The 23,075-nt window shown below is 41.2% G+C and overlaps 1 protein-coding gene across 1 annotated transcript in view; it reads left to right on the top strand.

The window, feature by feature from the left end:
• The window catches only part of LOC139723910 (probable methyltransferase TARBP1), a 45,504-nt gene that overhangs the window by 15,317 nt on the left and 7,112 nt on the right, over window positions 1-23,075 (top strand). The window contains exons 7-19 of the mRNA XM_071635114.1: window positions 7,100-7,286; window positions 7,713-7,933; window positions 9,951-10,105; window positions 11,577-11,671; window positions 12,321-12,500; window positions 12,935-13,115; window positions 13,635-13,864; window positions 14,991-15,173; window positions 16,495-16,700; window positions 19,063-19,140; window positions 19,657-19,780; window positions 20,380-20,490; window positions 22,352-22,501. Coding sequence (XP_071491215.1) covers window positions 7,100-7,286; window positions 7,713-7,933; window positions 9,951-10,105; window positions 11,577-11,671; window positions 12,321-12,500; window positions 12,935-13,115; window positions 13,635-13,864; window positions 14,991-15,173; window positions 16,495-16,700; window positions 19,063-19,140; window positions 19,657-19,780; window positions 20,380-20,490; window positions 22,352-22,501 — 2,101 coding nt within the window. The remainder of the gene's footprint in view (window positions 1-7,099; window positions 7,287-7,712; window positions 7,934-9,950; window positions 10,106-11,576; window positions 11,672-12,320; window positions 12,501-12,934; window positions 13,116-13,634; window positions 13,865-14,990; window positions 15,174-16,494; window positions 16,701-19,062; window positions 19,141-19,656; window positions 19,781-20,379; window positions 20,491-22,351; window positions 22,502-23,075) is intronic.

Here is a 23,075-nt window from a genome sequence, read left to right as displayed (position 1 = left end):
AAGTCAAGTAAAAATCCTCAAATCCCCAAATACATGTACCTGCACTCTTAAACAATATGGCAATCCTAGCTCAAGGAAAGTGAACATTTTACACATTTGTGACAAACCTGTCATTTCAGTATTTTGCCATTTATGTGAAATCGTCATCAGACATTGTGAAGACATTGTGCAGAAGAACCATGCATTAAGGCGGAGGCATACCAGTCGCCATAGCGACATTTCTAGTTGTGTTCATGAAATTTAGTTCGGCAACTGTTCCTGGATACTCATGAAAGGATGATGTACACATTGCTAGGAAGTTTGGAAACCTTTACACTGAATGGGTGAAATATTAAATGTGTTTTCCATGATATCTGGTGGAAATTCTGGTAAGAATTAGTGGTATCACACACTTCTCCATTAGAGGTTAACTCACAAGTAGATGAAATTATATTTTATTTACAAAGGGGCGAGTAATTTGTGTTATATAATAAGGGCTATTGCTCTTGCAGAACTGAAAATTGCTGAAAATTTGAAAGTTGCGCTTGAGGCCTTTTTTTTTGGCTTTTTTCTTTTACTTGTTAGCTGATGAAACCTGGAAGTGGCATAAATATAAACTGCCCACCCCCTTTTTTAAAAACATGGTGCTGGCCATGGTATACTGTAGTACATCAGTTTAATGCCTATAGTAGAAAATTTAAATGAGAACTTACCTGTTTGAAATTTAAATTGTATTTTATGAGGAAGGCGAAGGAAGAGACTACGATGCATAATGAGTAATAATAGGAGAGCCCGCACGCGTGTCCAGCAATATTAGTAGCTCCGAAAAATGTGACTACCAATCAAACAGTCATCCTACTGCTATTGAGAACTACCTGAAATTATGAAGAAGGGTGGGAGAGGAGGGACTGTAGTCTCTTCCTTCGCCTTCCTCATAAAATACAATTTAAATTTCAAACAGGTAAGTTCTCATTTAAATTTTCTATTTTATTTCGGAAGTCTCGAAAGAGACTACGATGCATAATGAATAATAATAGGAGACTTTAAAGCCCGTAGTCACATTTTTTGGCCATATAGAACTGTACCAATGACCGTTTTTACCACTGAGGGGTAAGGCTTTACCTTTTACGATAACACTGCTTGGCTGAAACCCCCATTCTCATCCCTGAGGGGTTTCGCGTAATAAGTTTGAAATGTCTTCTCATTACTCCAGCCTGCCTGTGCCAAAATCTCATGTACAGGCAGATCTTTCCTCTGGGCAGCAGACGCTGCAGCTGCTCTTGTGGAGTGTGCCGAGAACAAGCTGGTGTCAATCCCAGCTTCTGCCATAACTGTCTTAATCCAACGAGACAAAGTTTGGGTAGAAACCCTGTGATAAGGTTTACGAAAACTTATTAACAGATACTTTTGGTCCTTCCTAATAATCTGAGTCCTTCTCAGATACTCTCGAAGATATCGTACAATGCAAACTCGTCTGTCTGGAGGGTACGCTCTTAGACTCACGACATGGCCTGTATTACCAGGTCTGTGATGTTTTAACAAGTCATCAATGCAGAATTTGACGGAATTGTCTTTGAACATCATCTTGTCTATTCTCAAAGCATTCAATGACTGTACCCGTTGTGCTGAGAGAAGCGCTAATAACATTGTCACTTTCAACGTTAGCTCTTTCAAGCCCAATTCGCCTGCAGGTGATTTCCTCCTCAGATAGTTGAGGACAGTTCTAACGTCCCACACCTCCGTGTAGCGGGGTCTGGGGGGTCGTAAGTGAAAAACTCCCTTCACAAATCTAGTTATTAGAGGATGTGCGCTTATGGAAAGCGAACTGTCTGTGAGAGTCAGAAAAGAAGCCAGTGCACTTCTAGCAGAGTTTATGGTACCGTAGCTGGCTCCCTTGTGGAACAAGTCTGAAAGAAATTCTAGTGCCCATTCTGATGATGTCTGGAGATAGTTAATGTTGTTGGCAGTGCAGAAAACTTTCCATTTGCTGATGAAGCTATGATATTGTTGTCGTGTAGATTTCCTCCAAGAAGCTACGATGACTTTGACGGTCCCTGCACTCAATCCCTGCGACCTGAAGGGTTGGCCGAAAGCCTGCAACAGAGCAAATCCAAGTGTTTGTGTAAGGGGTGGGGCATTAAAGACACAGGTTGAACAAGAAGTTGTGCATGTCTACGTAGAACAAGTGGTTTTTCAGTCAGCATGTCCTGAAGTGCTGGGAACCATGATTGTGTAGGCCAGTTTGGTACTACTAACAACCCTGTGGCTTTATCTGCCCTTATCTTTTGCAGACATTTAGGGATAAGGCAGAAAGGAGGGAAAGCATAGAACCATAATGGACCCCAATCCACTGTAAATGCATCTACATTCTCTGCCGACGGATCAGGCTGCCAAGTGATATACCTGGGTAGTTGTGCATTAAGTCTGGAAGCAAAAAGATCTATTTCAGGGAGGCCAAAATATTCTACCACTTCAGTGAATTGAACTTTGTTAAGCATCCACTCTGTTCGATCGTTAAACTTCCTTGACATGAAGTCTGCTGTGGTATTGAGCCGTCCTGGCAAGTAGGCGGCTGTGATCCAAATTTGTCTTTCAATGCACCATTCCCAAATGTCATGTGCCAATTTGTTGCAGTCCTGTGATCTGAAGCCCCCCATATTGTTGATATATGAGACTGCAGTAGTATTATCCAGTCTAATGAGAACATGAACATTTCTCAGGCTAGAACAAAAGGACTTCAATGCCAGTCCTGCTGCAAGGGTTTCTAGATAATTGATCTCATTGTTAACAGCCTTTTCTCTTTCCACTTCATTCCATCGTCCCCCTGTGTTTGTGCACATGTCTGTTGCTCCCCAACCAGACCCACTTGCATCTGTACGCAATTCTATTGTGTGCCTAGGTCTATCGATAGGATTAGAGGTGTACTGTATGTGGTCAATCCACCACTTAAGTTCCTGTTTGGCTCTATTAGACAGGCTCATTTTCCTATCAAAGTGACCTTTATTGGCCTTCAATGCCAAAATCTTCTCTTTTTCCAAGAGTTTGTAGTAGAGGGGTCCATATTGGGCTGCGGGAAATGTAGCAATAAGCTTCCCTATTACTCTAGCCACTTCTCGAATAGAGGACTCTGTGGCATTCAACAGGTCTATGCACTCAGCAGTGATATCTTCCTTCTTAGATTCAGGGAGAGTAACTTTCATGTTCACAGAGTTAAGGACAAATCCCAAAAAGGTGATTTCTTTAGTGGGTTTTAACACTGATTTAGACTGATGGACAAGAAACCCCAAATCTTCGAAGAGATCAGTCGTAGCATCGACTGCTCTTTGAGTGCAAGCCTCATTCTTCCCAATAATGATAGTATCATCAAGGTATCCCACTACCATATGGCCTGCTCTTCTCAGATGAGCAAAAACTGGTTTGAGAAGCTTTGTGAACAGTCGCGGTGCTGTACTAAGCCCGTTTGGCAGTGCACGATATTGCCAAAGTTGGCCCTGCCACACAAATCGCAGGTATTTCCTATCCTGCAGATCAACTGGTACTGAATAGTAAGCATCCTGAAGGTCGACTGAGGCTAGAAAGCAATCTGGTGTAATGAATTGCATTGCTGTATGGATGGAATCCATTTTAAAATGCTGGTAGACTAGGCTTTTGTTCAACTCTGAGAGGTCAAGAATGACCCGAAGGCTGCCATTCTTCTTGGGGCGGGTAAAAATGTTAGAGATGAACTCTCCCGCTTCATGTGAACAAGGTTCAATAACATTCTTGGCTACCAGTGAATCAATTTCAGCTTGGATATTGGCCAAATCTTCATTCCTTACTTTGTACTGAACCAAAGGTTTAAGCCTTTCAGGTGGAAAACATTCAGGTTTGAATTCAAGTTTATAGCCATTCACAGCTTGTAGTATTGTGGGATCTGAAATTAACTTCTCCCAATTACATGCATGAAGCCTCAGTCGACCTCCAACTGGATGGTCATTTACACATGAAGTGGTAGGTCTAGATTCTATAGATCTAGTAAATCGAGGAGTAGATCTAGAAAACTGTTCTTCTGGACAAGATAGAAATGCATCATGGTCAGTTACTGACATGTCAAATGAGCAATCTGTTGAATCATTGTCTCCTACCTCTTCAGAGGAGGGCTGTTGGGTTACTTGTTGTAGGGAGCCTTGCTTCTGGCCTGTGGATGAGCTCTGCTCTGCGGCCGTTGCTGTGGGGGAGGTCGCGACTTCCCCTGGTAGCGCTGGTCTAAAAAAGGACGATTTGCCGTTCCATGCACGAAGCGTGGGGCTGCAGCACTACGTGCGCCCATCCAGCCCGCATCGCGAGCCTGCCGGCGAGCTCCGCTGTAGAAGGGTCGTCTGTACGGATGGAAAGAGCCGCTCGGGCGAGAAATGTGTTTCTGCTGGGTCCTCATGACCCCAGCAGAGGCCTTGTGTTGTTCTTTTAGATCTTTCATCTGTCTTGTGAGATCATCACCAAACAAGAGCTGCGTGACTGGTGTTGAGGGCTTACAGAGATGCACGTATTCCGAGTTGATGTCAGGTTTAATCAGATCTTTCCGCACGCAATTCAGTTCGAAGTGCGCATTACTCAAAAGAGCAAGTGCGTCTTGCTGAGACTCGGAGATATCTCGCACGTCGAGAGAGCGAAGAAGAGCCCCAATACCGCGAGTCAGACATTTCTGCACTCTCTGTAATTTCAGATCACGGTTACGCGTGATGGATTGCAAGTGTTCCCAAATGGGAGCGTTCACTTTAGGTGTATCGAGGTGGGGGCAGTTGCTCGGAGGGGGGTATTTCCCAACCGTTTCCTCGATGGCTTTATCTTCCAGTTTGTTGCCAATGAAGTAATTCACCGATTTTGCGATTTCCTTGTCAACTGCCTCCCCTATTCCGATGGGGATAGCATACTTGGCTGCCAACGGGGGTAGCTGTGCAGCAGGGGGAACCTCTTCCACCCCTTTGTCAAAATCGAACGGTCCATCACGCTCTGTCATAGCTGTGTCGTCGGACGTATCAAAATCGTCCCCAACAAAATGGCGGACGTCAGTAGGCAAGCGGGAAAATTCCTCCGCAGTAGATCTAGATGTAGACGCGCCTGAATGTACCACAGCAGCACGGCTAGTGGTTTTATCATGCGATTGGGGAAGGTGTTTCACCACTTCGGCGAGGAGATTTTCAAGTTTGTCTAGACGAGAACTAACGTCCCCGGAGGTAGACGCCCGATCCTTGGAAGGGGCTTTAGATACCGTATGAGGTGCTTTTTTTAGGGATTTTCTTCATCGGCTTCTTCCCTGAATCTGGAGCCTTAGTCTTACCGATGCTCACATTCTTCTGTACGTGCGCCATACCGGCATCGCCGGAGGGAGGCGCTGGTGGTGGTAACTCTGACTTCGTGGCACAGACCTCCTGTCCACGTGTAGCACGTAAAGCGAAGGATGGATCGTGCTGCTCTTTAGAGCTCATATTTGTCGAACCACCGTCTAGTTTAGGCTCGAAAGATGCGTCTAACACTTCTCAAATGGTTTCCGATGACCGGCGAAGCAAATTTACCTCGCGAGAGGGTAAATTCCGGCGAAGAATATTACGAAAAGAAATCAACCGCGGAGCTAAGCAGAAGAACGTCCTGTCGGCTGGAACGAACGCGAACGTATTGCTGGACGCGCGTGCGGGCTCTCCTATTATTACTCATTATGCATCGTAGTCTCTTTCGAGACTTCCGAAATAAAATATAAACTGGCATTTACATGTGTGTAATCGGATGAGTAATGGTGCCGTAATATTGCATGTACGATGTTCTCTTATGCTATGCATCTTTGCAGGTTTATTTCCATGTTACCATATTTCACCTTATGTCCCTGTTCTGATATAAAAAAGGGCTGTACAGGTAGAAGTCCCCCCCCCCCCCCCTCAGCATTAAAGCTTTTGATTTTGTAAACAAAAATGTGTTACAATTACAACCTTCATCTCACAAATTTCCATGCAAATTTACAGCTCTGTTTTGACTGAAATAGGTGGAATTGCTCTCGCCTGTACCATCTCTCTCTATCACTCTCTTGCACACGATTTCCTCATACAGCCCCACATTATACGTTCATTCTGGTTCTCTTCACAAAAAGCCTTTGGCCATTTGTATTGATAAAAAATATTCTGCAGTCTGCCCACAATCAAGCATAAGGGTCCCCTGAACTTCTCTCTTTGAGAGGGCTTTCTTGATTGGTTGATGGAGCTGAATCTTTTTTCTCTCTATGTATCATATTTCAGTACACTTTTAGCCAATAACAAATGAGTTCAAAGACTGGTAGCCCCCCTAGCCTTTTATTTAAAGTAATCTGTCAATCAATATAGGGCCAATTTAAACTGGTCAACACTCTTTGCCACTGAATTCTAGAGTATATCTTCTCCACAAAATATTAAAGACAAACTTACTAGACTTCTTCTTCTTCTTCTTATCCTATGACATATGCACAGTTAGAGTTGTAAGTCCAGGCTGCCAAGCCAGGAAAGGGTGTCGTCTGTTGTGGCTTTAATTCCCTCAAGGCCACTTGGACAGCATCTGAAGGGGAGCAGTCTTGCACCACATGCAGCACAATTTGGTCAGGAAAGCCACAGTCACAAGCTGGACCAGCTATTAACCCGTTGAAGATAGATTGATTTCACTATAACACGCATTTCCCATAGACACCTGCTCAAGTATTCTTGGGACTCGTCTTCAATGGGTTAACTTCCACTGATGGAGGTGGTGCACTGTCCTGGCATAGGTTGTGCGAATACTTACTTACAACACTGTTGAAAAGAGTTTTGAGTTTGACAAAGCTCAGAGACTAACAATTTGTACACACACACACAGACACGCTCAAACAAAGGGGAAAAAATAGTTTCTAAACTGTCTTATGGAGGTTCAGGATAAATGTCTCAGAAATAGCACTAGAGTATTTCTGGCAGGGACACTTTCATTCATCAATAAAATAGCTAATGAGTTACTCACAAGTGATATGGGAAGACACCTGATTGGGCCTTTTCATCAATGAATGAAATGGCCTCTGCCGCAAATAGGCACCCTGTACAAAGCCTGCCGCAAACAGTGTTGTTTACTCTAATGGATCATTGTCACCCTGCAGAAACAAGCTATCTACAGGATTCCTGACGTGTCCCACAGGATATCGCAGCTCCATCCAGTGCTTCTTCCTCAGGGCTGCCATGCGTTTGTTGGACTGGAGCGATGTCTCACTCAGCGAGATGTCCGGTCTTCTCGCATCATGCAATGCAACAGATGTTCTGAAGAGAGGGTCACCACTCTGGAAGGAGGCAAGTACAGCAACATTGAGGCTTTCTGTGACTGTTGTTGTGTTTTGTTTGTTTCCTTGAGAATATGTCAAGTCTGCTATCTACCATCAATTTCCAAAGCTCTATGATTTATTGTTTCATTGAATGATTCAAGTTCCAATCTCGTTGCAGAAATTTCTGTCCCATCTGTCCCCCATGTATTGTTTGAATTTTTTCTGTAGACACTTGGATTAAAAACTTTACCTTAAAAATTCAAGCTTTCATATGTATTTTTTTTTTTGACACAGAAAATAGTTGGATACTTTAAAGCTCAATATTCTAATGTGTGTTTTTGTGTTATTTGTCCATTTGTTTTCATGGATCAATTGATGTATGCAGGTTGAGTGTATTCTTTCTTTGCTCTTGTTTCATATTTACCTGCATCTGTGTTGCTCTTTCACACCCAAGATTTGCGATGCTCTGAATGAAAGCTTCAGTTCAGAGGGAGGTCCTGAGCCTGCTTCATCCCTGTGGCAGCAAACGCTCCAGGAGGTCAAAGATCACCTTCACGTCGACCCTACTGCCAATTTCTCAGAGGCAGGCGACCTGCCAGATATTCAGAAGGCACAGAGGGTGGCTGTGATTGTTCTTCTTGTGAGGGACGCTCAACATTCTGATCTCCAGAAGAAGTAGGTGCAACAGTCATGGCGACAATGATGTTGATGTTGTTGATGATGATGATGTTGATGTTGTTGTTGATGATGATGATGATGATGATGATGATGATTGTGATGATGATGAACAAGAAAGCAGTTGTGATCCAGATCATCATTGATGATGGAAAATATAACTAGAAAAGCACTCTGAGAGCACAGACCTCTGCCAAGCAGCTCATTACCACCCATTTGCACATACGCTGAAAATTAAAATTGACTCTATTACCCTATGATAAAGCAACGCTGCACACTGGCACTGGTCTGACGGTCCAGGACCAGTAAAAATCACTGTTTTCCAGGAATATGGACCAGTAAAAAATGGAAAAACTGGGTAGGGCCTACCTACTGGTCAGACAGACAGGTCGGTCAGTAGAAAAAATGGGTTAGTGTGTCGCCCTGGATAAAGAATCCTTTCTAGTGTCTCAACTCTCTGCCTCAGCTTCCTGCTGTGCCTTGAGGGTTTTGTTGAATTTGTTGGCCCACTTTGCCAATTGTAAAGCATCCTTTAAAGATTGACCAAAAAAAAGAAAAAGAATCCAAGGTCTGATCGGTGATTCAGATCACTACCAAAATTTAATCATGTGTTCCTTCTTTTCCCTTAATTCCTAAATATCATCTTAATCCATTCACAACTTTCCAAGTTATTCTGCAGACAGACAAGGCAGTGCCAGCAAAAAATAACCTCCGTGACAGAGGTAATAATGATGACTTGAAAGTTAAATGATTGTGATGAAGGAGATAGTGATGATAACACCACTAATAATGCTGATACTCATGGCATTTTCTTGAAGTTCCATCTTAAATTTGGTTGTAATTATAAGTTATCTAGACACACCAGAGTGTTTCACATTGTGACAATCTCACATTGGTGCTGTAGTGCTCAGGAATAGGTAAGTAGACAGTTTAACTGTTTACGTTTTTTATGTCTGTAACATGTATGCAAAAAAGCAAACCAGTGGGTGTGCAGTCAAGCAAGTGAAGTGCTGCAAGGCTTGAAGAGACTTCAGGACATCTTTATTATTACTATGTCTTGTTGTGATTTTGTACATGATTGCATTGATAATGTATCATATGGAAGAACAAGCAGTCATGTTGTTCGATTCAGCCATTGTTGTCTACATGTGATGATTTTGTTTTTGTTGTTGTTGAAGAAGTTGTGATTATAAAATTCACAACTGGTTCTTAACTTTACAACACATTCTAGAACATTACAGATCCTGTTTCTCCTTCTAATCACCCAATTTTTGTAAATTTTGTTCTGATTTTGTGCACATTGTGTTAATCAACGAATTCGACCAGTCCTGTTTGTTACTCCTCCCAATATCAGATATGCAATGAAGTCTGGAGGTTCCAATTAAACGCTGACAGAATGAAAATGTCTGAAGCAAAATTTCCCAGGTCATGATGGGTTAAGCTTGAAACATAATTCTCATATGCCTGCAGAACTGTCAATTTTTGCTCTTTTATGTGAGATATATGTGAAAATACCTTGCAATAGCACAATTTTGGTTAGGTAACAACTAAATTGCAAAATATTACCCAAGAGGGTTTGCTGGAAGTACTACAATCTCAGATCATTTCAGATCGTGGTTGCTACGTAATTTTTTTATGATTGATTATCGATAATCGACAGGGCCACAGCAGTATCCACTGATCTTCTGCACTAGAGTGAATCGCATGCAGCTTGTTGGGAAATATGATTGCAAGGGCATGATTGATAAGCAATTTTTTTACCTACATACTACTGAATGGGGAGGGCGCCTCAGGAAGAAAAGTTGTGTGCTATGATTGAAATTTGAACACCTTTGATCTCAAATTACTGCAAATCCTTGATACCCTGGCAAATCACATCAGCCAGACAAGTATGCAGAAGTCGCTTTCAGTGCATTTCAAGTGAATTCCAAGTGGTGGAAGATTAATTTTGGGCCCATCTGAAAGCCATGTTATGGGCTTTAAGTTGGATGCTACATCCTTTCATCCTGCCCTTCAGCTCCCTCCCAGCGTCAGACCTCCTCCACCCACTCCTAGAGGTGTTGAGTCGGGCTGGGAGCCACGTCTACCAGCCCTCCCTCAAATCAGACAAGGCCCTCCAGCTGCTGCTGATGCTCCTCCGAGAATCCAACATGGCTTCCTGGGACCATGGAGGTCACCCAGGTGAGATCATTTGGGATTTTGCTCCGTTGTTACCGTTGGCAACCAGTTTGTATGCACAGTCAGTGGCAGACGTTCCTGAAAGGACGATCTTAAAAAAAAAAAAAAAAAAAGAGTGGTACCTGAATTTAACTTTTGCCTTTTGATAAGGTAGAAATAAAGTTGTAAGAGGTCATTGTTCAATGAACTTTCATTTTCTTGCTATTTCTTACCTCTGATGGTATTTACCATGTATGTTATGGACCTTAACTGTTCGCATTATTTAGTGTTATGTGGGAAGGATGCAGGCACCAAACTTCCCACTCAAACTAGGGACACTTTCTGAACCCTTTCAAGTGTTCTCGAAGTTTGTGCAATCTGAACGCTCGCAATTGCAACTGCACAAAGTTTGCTATATGACTAGTCCACCAACTGTTTATGGGTGGTGCCTCTGAAGCACGCATTCATTGGGATTAACATTTGTGAATTGTTTACATAACAATCATTAGTTGTCAGTTGGTGTGCACTTTCTTCTTTGTTGCGCATGCGCGCTAGTGACCAAAAAGTCAAGAAGTTTAATATCGAGAACTGAAACTTTGAGAAGTTTGGCCACAATTGTGAATGGAAGAGCAAACTTCACAAAGTACTCTTTAAGTTAACCCTAAAAAGACTGGGGGGGGGCCTAAAAGGCCCCCCCTCGACATTTCCCGCGATTACTCAGCAACACGCAATGCTCTCGCCGCGATGCTCTATGACTTTTTTCTTTCGAGTTTCCCGCACATTTTGACACCAAATTTGTGACGCCCGGGGGTACGGTTCTGAAGTTACATAACTTTTTGTACATGCACGTGAGACCGAAAATGGCTCAAAAATGTGATTTTGTGTACAAAGTCAATACAAATTGAGTTTTATCACATGGTTCATATAAATATGCTTATTTTTACTCTCAATGGCTAAAATCAATTTGTTTTAGTAGTATTATGCTTCAAAAAGGGTCTGCCACAAATTTTGCTGAAAAAAATAACAAAAACAAAAGGTCGAAAAAACAAGGAAATACATAAGAAATTCATAAAACAATAAAATAAATAAGAAATTAATTTTGATACGGAATTTTTTTTCAAGTACATTTGCTAAGAATGCTACAAAGAATATCTAGACCAAAAATGAGCACTTTTGGAGCTTTATTTACTGATTTACATAAAAAAGTCTGATTTCTCGCATAGATTAGCATAATTAATCAAAATAAAATAAAAGAAGACTATTTTGGAAAATTTAAATATACGATCTTGTAGATTACATCGCACACTACCATTGTGCAAATTTCCGCGGCGATCGCGCGATCCACGGGCGAAATCTTAAGGGGGGGCCCTTTAGGCCCCCCCCCCCAGTCTTTCGAGCTACCAAAATAGCCCAGTCTTTTTAGGGTTAAACTTCGAAAAGTTTTGCGAGTGTGACCACTGCTAATTTTCCCCTCTTTTTGGTTCAGATCTACTGTCATGCCTTACTTCAATGCTGAGCTCTACTCTTGGTGAAATTTTCCAGTATCTCCTCAGGCGGCTGCTGGCAAACCAGGAATCTCAGGTGTGTTTGATAACGAATAATGATTCGGATCATATGATCAGATTGGCAACCTTGTGTTGATGATTGGCATCAATGGCAATTAAACCGCGGCATAAAGTTGTGTGTGATTATGTTACTGAATGCTGGATGGTAGTTGTGTCCCTATGTGCAAAGCATGGGTGAAAGGGATATTAAGGCAGGATTACTTTAAAGTGGAGTAAATCTCCGAAATTGCAAAACTTGTAGATTAATAATATATTACGACATATTACATGAGTCAGTTCATATTCATTTAAAATTTCACATTTGCATATGAAGTGAATAGTTTTGGCATATATATGAAAAGAAATCTTAACTGCAGATGGAGAGGACGCACAATGTACATTTTACTGCTTTATAACGAAGGGTGCTTAATTTACAAAATGGCCTCATACTGGCAAAGCAGATTTTTTTTGTTTTGGTGCTTGTGCCTCTTTACATTAACTCATTTCCTATGAGATTCTGATGCCACCAAAGAGTTTGCACAGCACCCACATGTTTCTTGTAGGCAGTGGGCTCAGGGTAAGGTCCCTTTCTTTCCATAGAGTTTAAAAGCCACTAAAAATGTCTCCGGTCCAAGAGATTTTTCTCTTTCACCATGGTTTGGAAATCTACAATACTTGATTCAAAGGAGTGCGATGTCGGCAGAGTTGCCCTGTATGGTTCCTTCCTCGATTCCCTGCTCTCCTTTGCCACACGACTTGGCCGCGACGGTCAAGGGGGCATGTCGCTGACCGCGGCTCTGACAGAGGGCAAGCGACTCTTCATTGATGGTGTCCAACTCCTTGTGGGGGTGACCGATAGCCCTAAGGTCAGTTGTGGTAGACTCAAATCTTTGTTGGAGATTATTATTTTGTGTGTTTGTGTTAACCGCAGATAGCATCATGTGTCAGGCATTGTTGTTAGGGCAAAAATATATCTTTGTCAGTATCACTGTAGGAGATGAAAGTTCCATATTATGATAAGCCAGTTGAAATGATGTGTAAACCTGTGTCTGTCTTTGTTTACTCTGATTTCAATAAGAAACATAACTGTGACCATTACATATTGTGAGACGAGTATTAGAGAAAAGATAACAAAGAACAATATGAACAGAAACAAATAACTCATCTGATGCAATGCGAAACCCACTCTTTCCTGTATATGTGTTCTCTCATGCTTTTTATTTTCTCTAGTGGTAAATAATGGACACAATGCTGGGAATATGAGGGGTGAATATTTGGTGCATCATTGTCATTCATGCAGGGTTCTGCCCATGGTGGTCAGTTCAGGGACCACATCTTGACCACCCTCCTTGCCTGGCTCCTGCGATTGGACGATTTCATTCCGACCCCTTCGCTTCCCCCACCATCGGACATCCTAGATGCACTCCTTGGCATCAAGTCTTCAGTGAATGCACACAAGGACGCGGCCAGAGTGAGCAAAGGTAGTATACCATGACATTTGACAATATTTGCTCGTGAAACTTTATAAGCTTTGACCTTTGCCCTGACAAATCTAGAAAACAGTTGCCGGGAAAGAGAGAAAAATGTTCTGAAGTTCAAAATTGTATCAACCATTATTAAGATACACTTTGGAGGTGTGAACAGTGGCCAAAAGCAAATGACATCATGTTCCAAACTGTATATTGCTTCAATACACTGTGAGCCAGAGAACTTATTCTGTTAATGCATCGGCAACAAAAACAGTCTGTGCCGCTGTATGATAATTCATATCTTGTAACACCCATCATACAAAAGGGGAAACATGAAAGACACATGATTCAAGAGTGAGCAAAAAAAGGGAAAGGCTTCTCACTGTCATTCAAAATTTATCAAATGTGGTGCATGACCTCAAGCAGCTTTCAGATGAGGTGTAAGTGAAATTGCTGGGATGTTGAGATGCCAATGAGTCGGTCATCAGCAGGACGTTTTGTTTCCTCTCTATTCTGCGTCTGCCTTGCCAGGGCTTGGGTCAACTGTGTCTGACCATGGCCGCATCCAGTCCGGTCTCATCCAGACCAAGTGGGAAGGCCTCCTGACCCTGGTCCAGCGGAGTGGTCCCCATGCAGACTGCGGCCGCCTGGACTTGGAGTCGCTGGAGCGCGTCTTCTCCGGCTACCTGATGGACATTGGTCTGGTGTCCAGTGTTCAGGCCGTGCCTCTGCTCAAGTGTGCCACTCTCCTCATTGACAAAGTAATGGAAACCGGTTAGACAGTGTCAAAAAAATACAGTAGAATGAAATTCACTAAGCGTAAAATAAATCTGCGTAATCATTGCCTATCGGGCATGAACAAGGTGCTTGTATTCCATGGTAGCACAATGGGGATATCACAGAGAAGTATTGGGTAGATTATACCAGCTACAATTGTAGCAGGCTGTGAATGAGAGTTCAGTTTATTAATAAAGAATGCTATCCATTACTTTATTCAGCTATCTTTTTTAAAGGGAAAGGACTTGATCACATCTTTGTTTCATGTTTGTTTGTTTTTTTTCTGATCTTTGAAACTCAAGAAAACACAAGAATACAGGAAGCAAAGAAACAAACCACAGTGCATGACAGATAAAGATATATATATATATATTTATATATATATATATAGATATATAAGTGTAAAAGAATTATAGCCTGAAACACTCTGAGCAATGGCTGTGGATATTTTTTTATTTTTTATTTTATTTTATTTTTATTATTATTATTATTTTATTTTTTTTTTTTTGGGGGGGAGCTCATATTCATGTTATGGCAGTCTGTAGCGTGCTGTGGTTTATTGAGGTAAGCTTTGATTCTACAAAAGAAACTTGGTAATTCAGTGTCTGAAATATATGAAATATGAAGGATGTTCGATGTCATAGATTTTAAAGGGACTGTGCAGTACTGGTTGAGGTGGGGATTCATGTTTTGAACATTCCTAAGTGAGATAATGATAAACCTCTTATGAAATATGAAAGAGCATGTAATTTTAAGAAGGATTCAATGTTTCTTTGATGAAAATTGGTTTTCAAATGGCTGAGATATCCAAAAAAGTGATAATAATAAAAGGCGACAGGCCACGCCTTTTATCAGGATCTCTTTGTTTCACCTTGTTTTTGGATATCTCAGCCATTTCAAAACCGATTTTCATCAAATAAACTTTTGATACCCCTTGAAATTGCATGCTCTTTGACATCTTATAGAGTGGTTTCTGAATATCTCGCAAAATGTTAAAAGCTAAATCCTCACCTCAACCAGAACTGTACACACCCTTTAAAGAAAAGATATCAACTTTGATATATGCAACTCTAAAGTAATTATCATCTCTTCTAAATTTGTCACTGTAAGGTAGCAGAGAGGAACGTTCCATCGTGCCTCGAGGGGGTAAATGCAGCCTGGACCACTGTGCTGGATGGATGGACAGCAAATGTGACGTTCTGGTGTGTGTACGAGGCGTTTGTCGCATTGACGTATCAGCCAGCACTGCTTCAGCATGGAGAGGGGTCAGAAGTTCATGCCACCCTCCAGAAGGTGAGATACCTTTGTCAGCTTAAGCCATTGAGGATGGGCTGATTTTGCTACAACAGACATTTCCCATAGACACATGCCCGAGTATAGTCGGGACTCGTCCTCAATGGGTTAAAGCCATGCTGACACTTAGACAAATTTGGCTTCCACACTGCCCTGCATTATGGCTTGTCATTGCATGCTATACAGTATGTCCCTAAAAAAAATTACAATCAGATTTCACATTGATAACACCCAATGTAATTAAACTGTCAAAATGCTACTTGAGGGTCTTAAGAAATAACATCTTAGCTCTATTTTGCAGGAAACCCCATTCAATTTGGTTAAGTGGTCACAGAGAAATGTGGATTGTTGTAAAGCATGTCATGAGTCTGATTCTTCCAAGTTTAGCACTTGGATGCTCTTGTGTGTGAACACAATAGACAGAACTTGGAGGGAAGAGATTCCCGACATGCTCTACAAAATTCCTCATTTCTCTTTGACCACGGAAGCAAATCGAATGGTTTTTTCTGTAAGATGTGGGCAATGAGTTATAGTTTCATACCCTGAATTTGTATTTGGATTGATTAAATATTTTTAAAGTTATCATTGCGGAGGGTCCCGTTGTAATTTTTTTGGGGACATAGGGTATAGGGGCGTATAGTCCCTTTTTAGTCAGGTCGAATTTACAAATAGTTCACAAAATGCATTATCTGTAGGACATGCATTGACACGTCATGTTACTGTCACACTTACGCATTAGGATTTTGGTATTCATTGTAATGACATACTTGCAGTAGTCACTTTTTCCCCCTTTTTGGCCACGACACTTGTTTCGACTGGTGTCATGCACAAACCCAGATCCGTACAAGTGTCGGGGTGGCTTTACACTCTCAATTTTCCTATGTCATGATATGTTTGTGTGTTGTTGGGAAATTACGAGGAGTACCAGTGACGGAACGTATGTGTGGATAAATGTTAAACGACAAGTGTGTGATTGTGCCATGAATTGGGTATCATTAGGAATGCATAGGTGCCAGACCTCTCTTCTAACATATCCGATGCAAGTTTTATGTACTCCCAGCTGTGCCAGACAAATAGAAAGCTTGCTGTGCAGCTTTGCCCAACATAGCAACAAATCTTGCCTGCAAACTGCATTTCAAGCATAAAAAAGAGTCAAGTACATGTACATGTGGATAGAAAATATGGTCACTAGGCCATCTCTGGGTAAAGAAGATATTCGTAGATTAGAATACATAAAGAAACTGGCGTTACTTTTATTGTGAGGTACATTTATATAGAATGGATAACCTATAACTGAAATTGGAAATGTTCTTGTCCACAGTTTACTTCCAAGATCATGAATCAAGGTCAGACCAGGTTAGGTATGGTCAACGTTCTCATCTCACACCTCGCTGGCATGCTGTCCAAGCACTTCTTCCAACGTCCACCCAAGGACCGTCACTACGATGCCATGACCGTCGTGAGGAACATTTCCGACATTCTGCAGGAGGCAGTGCTGTTTGGTCCGACCATTTTGAAATCTGTCCGGTCAGTATGATTGAAAATTTGTTGTTGAACCTTGTTGGTGAAGAGTTGTGGCCAAAGTAGCATGTAATTTTAAGTCCATTTGCTGGAGGGGGGGGGGGGGGGGGGGGGGGGGACTCCCAAGACCTTACAGCCCCACAAACAAGAGAGAGAGAGAAAAAAAAAATGTTGCCATGTATAAGCTATATGCAAGCTGGATTGAAATGATCTCTGCTTTATAGGTCAGTCATTTACATTCTACATGTAGACTTGTTAAGCGGATTAAAAACTCCGAAGTCTCGCATTACCACAGTTGTTTTGCAGTGTTTAGAGATGGGAAGGAGCTGTATACAAGACTTTTGATTTGAGGCTAAAATTGTGGTCAATGGATGACCATACAAATGTATTTACATTGAAATCCCAAAATGTGGTGTGGTGAATTTCACATTCCATCACCAGGGCAAGCCCTGTGTTGTCATGCATTTTTGGATCGCAGCCTTCTGTTTTGCTGCATATATGTTTAAAAAATGAAATTGTCTTAATGGAAAGATATTATGCATGTGTCCCATCAATAAGACCCTTCCAGCACGCCATCTTCTCTGTTATGTTGTAGCATAGTACCTGTGGGAATTACTTACTACTCTTAAAGCCCTCCATCATGGACAGTGTTCTGTTTGTTTTCTTTTGTTGTCCCCGCCGAACGAGTTCGAGCAGGGGACTATGAAACGGGCTCCGTATGTGTGTGTGTCCGTGTGTCTGTCCGTCCGTCTGTCTGTCTGTGCGTCCGTGTGTGATCAAAATGTTCAATTTGCTACTTCTCTGTCATTTATGAGCCAATTTTAATTCTGTTTGCTTTATATGATAGCACTACATGGGAGCTTTGAAACTTCTACACAGAATTTCAGTTGTGACCTTTGACCTTGACCTTTGACCTATATTGTACATTTTGCTTCAAAATGCTACTCCTTCGCCATTTCTAACCCGATTTCGATTCCGTTTGCTTTATGTGATGGCACTAGGTGAGGGCTTCAAAACTTCTACACAGAATTTTGACCTTTGACTTCTTTGACCTTTGACCTTGATTTTTGACCTATATTGTAAATTGGCTACAAAATGCTACTCCTTCGCCATTTCTAACCCGATTTCGATTCCGTTTGCTTTATGTGATGGCACTAGGTGAGGGCTTCAAAACTTCTACACAGAATTTTGACCTTTGACTTCTTTGACCTTTGACCTTGATTTTTGACCTATATTGTACATTGGCTACAAAATGCTACTCCTTCGCCATTTCTAACCCGATTTCGATTCCGTTTGCTTTATGTGATGGCACTAGGTGAGGGCTTCAAAACTTCTACACAGAATTTTGACCTTTGACTTCTTTGACCTTTGACCTTGATTTTTGACCTATATTGTACATTGGCTACAAAATGCTACTCCTTCGCCATTTCTAACCCGATTTCGATTCCGTTTGCTTTATGTGATGGCACTAGGTGAGGGCTTCAAAACTTCTACACAGAATTTTGACCTTTGACTTCTTTGACCTTTGACCTTGATTTTTGACCTATATTGTACATTGGCTACAAAATGCTACTCCTTCGCCATTTCTAACCCGATTTCGATTCCGTTTGCTTTATGTGATGGCACTAGGTGAGGGCTTCAAAACTTCTACACAGAATTTTGACCTTTGACTTCTTTGACCTTTGACCTTGATTTTTGACCTATATTGTACATTGGCTACAAAATGCTACTCCTTCGCCATTTCTAACCCGATTTCGATTCCGTTTGCTTTATGTGATGGCACTAGGTGAGGGCTTCAAAACTTCTACACAGAATTTTGACCTTTGACTTCTTTGACCTTTGACCTTGATTTTTGACCTATATTGTACATTGGCTACAAAATGCTACTCCTTCGCCATTTCTAACCCGATTTCGATTCCGTTTGCTTTATGTGATGGCACTAGGTGAGGGCTTCAAAACTTCTACACAGAATTTTGACCTTTGACTTCTTTGACCTTTGACCTTGATTTTTGACCTATATTGTACATTGGCTACAAAATGCTACTCCTTCGCCATTTCTAACCCAATTTCGATTCCGTTTGCTTTTTGTGATGGCACTAGGTGAGGGCTTCAAAACTTCTACACAGAATTTTGACCTTTGACTTCTTTGACCTTTGACCTTGATTTTTTACCGATATTGTACATTTTGCTACTAAATGCTACTTCCGGCGGGGACATATTTTACGCACCGCGTAATTTCTACTTTTCCTTGTTTTTGTTTGTTTGTTTGTTTTTTTCAACAGGAAAATGTAGGTGCCATATTGCAATACCAGGGATGTTTTTTCTTTTGATAATTTTCCCTCTTCCCCCTCATTTTCTGATTGTGCAGTTTGATGGAAGATGTTTCTGCATACCTGGTGCAGCATGAGGGATTGTTGACAGTCCGACGCACTCTCAGGAGTGGCAGGTAAAAAGACCAATTCTTACATTCTGACAGAATAATTGATAATATTGTGACAGAAGACTTCTGAAGTGCATATCTAGAAATATTACGGAAAATATAAGCTGTATTATAATACAAGAGATACTCATCAGCTGTTAAAGAAGATGATGGTGTGGCTCAGTTGATTGCAGTTCTACGTATTGTGTAGAGTTTGAGGGCGTGAAACCCAGTGAGGCCAGCTGAGCCAGTGTTGCTCATTTCATCTCTTGTGTAGAGCAGAGCTTGACCAGCTGGTGGTTTTGTGCTTACATCCCAGAAACAGATGATACCAAGCCCTCCTGGTTCAGCTCAAGTGACAAGTATTAACCAGCAAACACTTTTGGTATGCAGAAATGGTTGATCAAATTAAATCAATGAAATCAATTGTGTCAAATGGGCACATTGTACCATAGGAAAAAAACAGCTAACCAGTAAGCAGTTGCAAAGACACACTAGACATTGACTTTTATGGGTGCCATACTCTTACATCATACTCCTCAGTAACGCAACCGACCCTCGTCATCCGAGAGTGGCTGCGATCAACATCTTGATTCAAATTGGCAACAGCGACCTCCAAGGGAAGGAGTCATTTTTTGAAGACTTCCTGATGAGTCTGCTTGACAAGGTAAAGTGCATGTTAGTTTAAGCCATTGAAGACTAGCTCCAAGTATACCCAGACAGGTATTTATGGGGAATGCGTGTTATAGCAAAATCAGACTGACCTCAACAGGTTAAACTTTGACATGAACTTCCTGTTTTCTGTTATCAAGAAATTTTTTAACCGCATTGTCAGTATTTGTCTTCATACTGACATGTGAGGCATAGATTATTGTATCAGTTGATGATTTTGTATACACCCTCAAAAAGGGGTTGGGAAACAAACTTGGTGGTACAATTTTTTGTGTTGTTTTCAAAGATATATTGGTATTTTCTTTCCTTTGTTCTTCATTCAAGTCTTTCTTTCTTTTTTCCCCAATCTTTTATTATTTGTGTATTTACTTACTTGTTTAAAGGCTTTGGGCCTAGGAAAGTTAAATCCCATGCTTCCAAGGTATTAAATATTGTTCTGCACTTAACTTAGTTTATATTTTGGCAAGCATATAATTGATGTTTTGCATTTCTCACAGCCTCCGTGAATATACAAGATACCAAACATACGATGTATCCACCAAGTCAATGTACCCTCACAGCTTAATTGAAAAGTTTCCCATATTTTACACACAGGATGAGGAAATTACTCCAGTAAGACGCAGTTACATCATCAACTCTATGGTCCATCGACTCAAACTGCGGATTTGGCAAGTGGCTGTGGTGATCGTGCAATTCCTTTCTGAGGTAGCCTTTTCTTTTGTCTTCTTCAACACAGCTTGATACCTTGAAATACATCCATTCAGCCATACATCTATTCATGCGTACAATGTAAATGTGTTTGCATACATTCATCCACACATACTGACACACACACTCACAGACAAATGCACACATACATTCAAACATACATTGATAAATACTTGATAGCTTGTCAAGTATCAAGATGACATGCCTGACTGTGGCTCTGCTGTGTTGCAAGAAGACTGGTGGCCATCACCATGCAAACATTAAACAGAGAGTTGAAGGAGGTGCTTTAAACAGAAATGGACTTCTGTTGAAGGTAAAACACAGTTCTCAAAAGGGTTCAAAATTCATCTGGTACCATTTCGGATATACTTGCGATATATCAAAAGGGTCTATCAAGAAACTTGTCTGGTTAACAAGATTTGCCAGGATAGTGAGTTTTGGAATGAAAAGTGTTGAAGAGCCCCCTCTGCTCAGTTTTGGGTAGATAGAATGTTACATGATGATATATTGTGCCCTAACAATCATATTTCCCAAACAAGCTGCTTGCAACTCAGTCTCGCGCAGAAGATCGATGTATACTGCTATGGCCTGATTTGTTGATTATCGATAAAATCATTTGTAAAAGATTATGTAGCAACAGTAATCTGATATGTTTTCAGATTCCAATAATGGTGGTGTACCTTTTTGGCAGATTTTCACATTTATGTCGTTTAGAAACAATACCCAACTAAAATGTTGTTATCACAGCACTATTTCACACATTTTTAATGTGCATATGTGTCTATTTACATCCCTGCTAGATCTCTACGCTCATCCAACTCCGGTTCCCTTATGATTCCAAAATTTACTACAATATGGGGCACACGTGCCTTTTGCCATGCTGCTCCCACCTTATGGAATAATTTACCTTCAGTCATAAAAAATTGTTCTTCATTAGATTCCTATAAAAGCAGTCTGAAAACTCACCTGTTTAAGGCCTCCTTTTGATTACTCATTATTTTGAATTTTGTATGTTCTTTACCTCCTTCACTTTCTCTTCCTTACGCACCTAGAACACTCTACAGAGTGGATTTGGCGCTATATAAATCATATCAATTATTATTATTATTATTTTGCGGCAAATTTTGACAGTTTCTGCAGGCATATGGACAGTATGCTTTACCCTTTGAATGTTGATATATGTACATGTTTATATGCATGATATTGAGATCACATGGCCAAACTTGGAAGCAGTTTATAGGAGCTGTGTATATTCTCACAAGCTGGACATGTGGAGGAATAAGAGATTGAAAGAGGTCCAGTCGTACAGAAGAATGCTCCATAACGAACAGCTTTGTTTTGTTTCACCAAAGAGGTTTTGAGAGATGGAGTTCCAACTGGCTGTAATTATTTAAACAGCTGTCAGTTTTCCATTGATGCACAAAAGAATTCCACAGGTGCATTTCTGCCTTTGATGATCGGATTCGATGCTGCCATCTTTCTGAGCAATCTGAAGATTCATTTTGAATGCAAACATAGCGTCGGCTATATTTTATTCGTTTATTTATTGAATGAAATGAAATTTCACTAAATGATAAGGCATATGAAACAAAAACAAATCCCGTCCAGAAATATGTGCAAAAGTGTAAATCTGAGCTGTATGTCGTAAAAATATTCAAAACTGTTCCCTTACTGGAAAGCCAATTTTATCATCTTTCCGATCACTTCCGACAAATGAAACTATCTGTGGGGCAGCTCCAGTTTACCACATACGTCAAATATTTCTGAGTGGTGGCATTAAACATGGGATCAAAGGGAATAAGACTGATGTTACTCCATCTCTTGAACCTCCTTGGTTTCACACTTCACTATGCCTCAGACGTCAGCTGAGAGAATGCTGGGTAAAGTACTGAGGGCACTGAGAGCCGAGAACCAGACCTCCACCAGGCACCTCATGGAGCTGTTTGTGGTACGACTGCTCCACTTACATCCGCACCTTGTGGACCAGTTCTGGGCCTATGCTGCAGAGGTACCTTTTCCCTGTCTCCACCCTGCTACTTTTGCTACATTTCCCTCTCTGTCTGTCTGTCTATCTGTCTGTCTGTCTGTCTGTTTGTCTGTCTGTCTGTCTGTCTGTCTGTCTGTCTGTCCGTCCGTCCGTCCATCCGTTTGTCTGTCTGTGTTTCTATCTCTTTCTCTTCTCACATTTTCTGTCTCACTGGTCTAATTGACCTCTACTATCATCCGTAATCTCCAATAAGACATAAGTGACTAGGGAATTGTTAGAAATGGAGGCAGTGGACAATAATTTGTAAGTTCATTGTGTCACTGTCATATACTAGCTTCAGCTTTCTGGCATTGGTACTGCCCAGTGATACGTAGAAAAGAGGTTCAGATCCCAGACTGGTACATTTTTTTCACTGGGTCCAGTTGTATTGCAAATCAATCAATTTGGGTCCCATTTCATAAAAGATGTAGGGAAAGCAACTCTTGCCAGACTAGTAAGTTCCCACAGCAACAGCCAGTCAGGAAGCAGAATTCGTGTCAGCACCATGACACTTGACATTGCAGAAAGAGTTGCTATCTTAACAACTTTTCAGGAA

This window comes from Diadema antillarum, unplaced genomic scaffold (assembly GCF_040938485.1).
Source record: "Diadema antillarum isolate AM-2024a unplaced genomic scaffold, OU_Dant_1.0 scf00000202, whole genome shotgun sequence".
NCBI lineage: Eukaryota > Metazoa > Echinodermata > Echinoidea > Diadematoida > Diadematidae > Diadema > Diadema antillarum.
The sequence above is the reverse complement of the archived record's forward strand: the minus strand, read 5'-3'. Positions and strand labels throughout refer to the sequence as shown.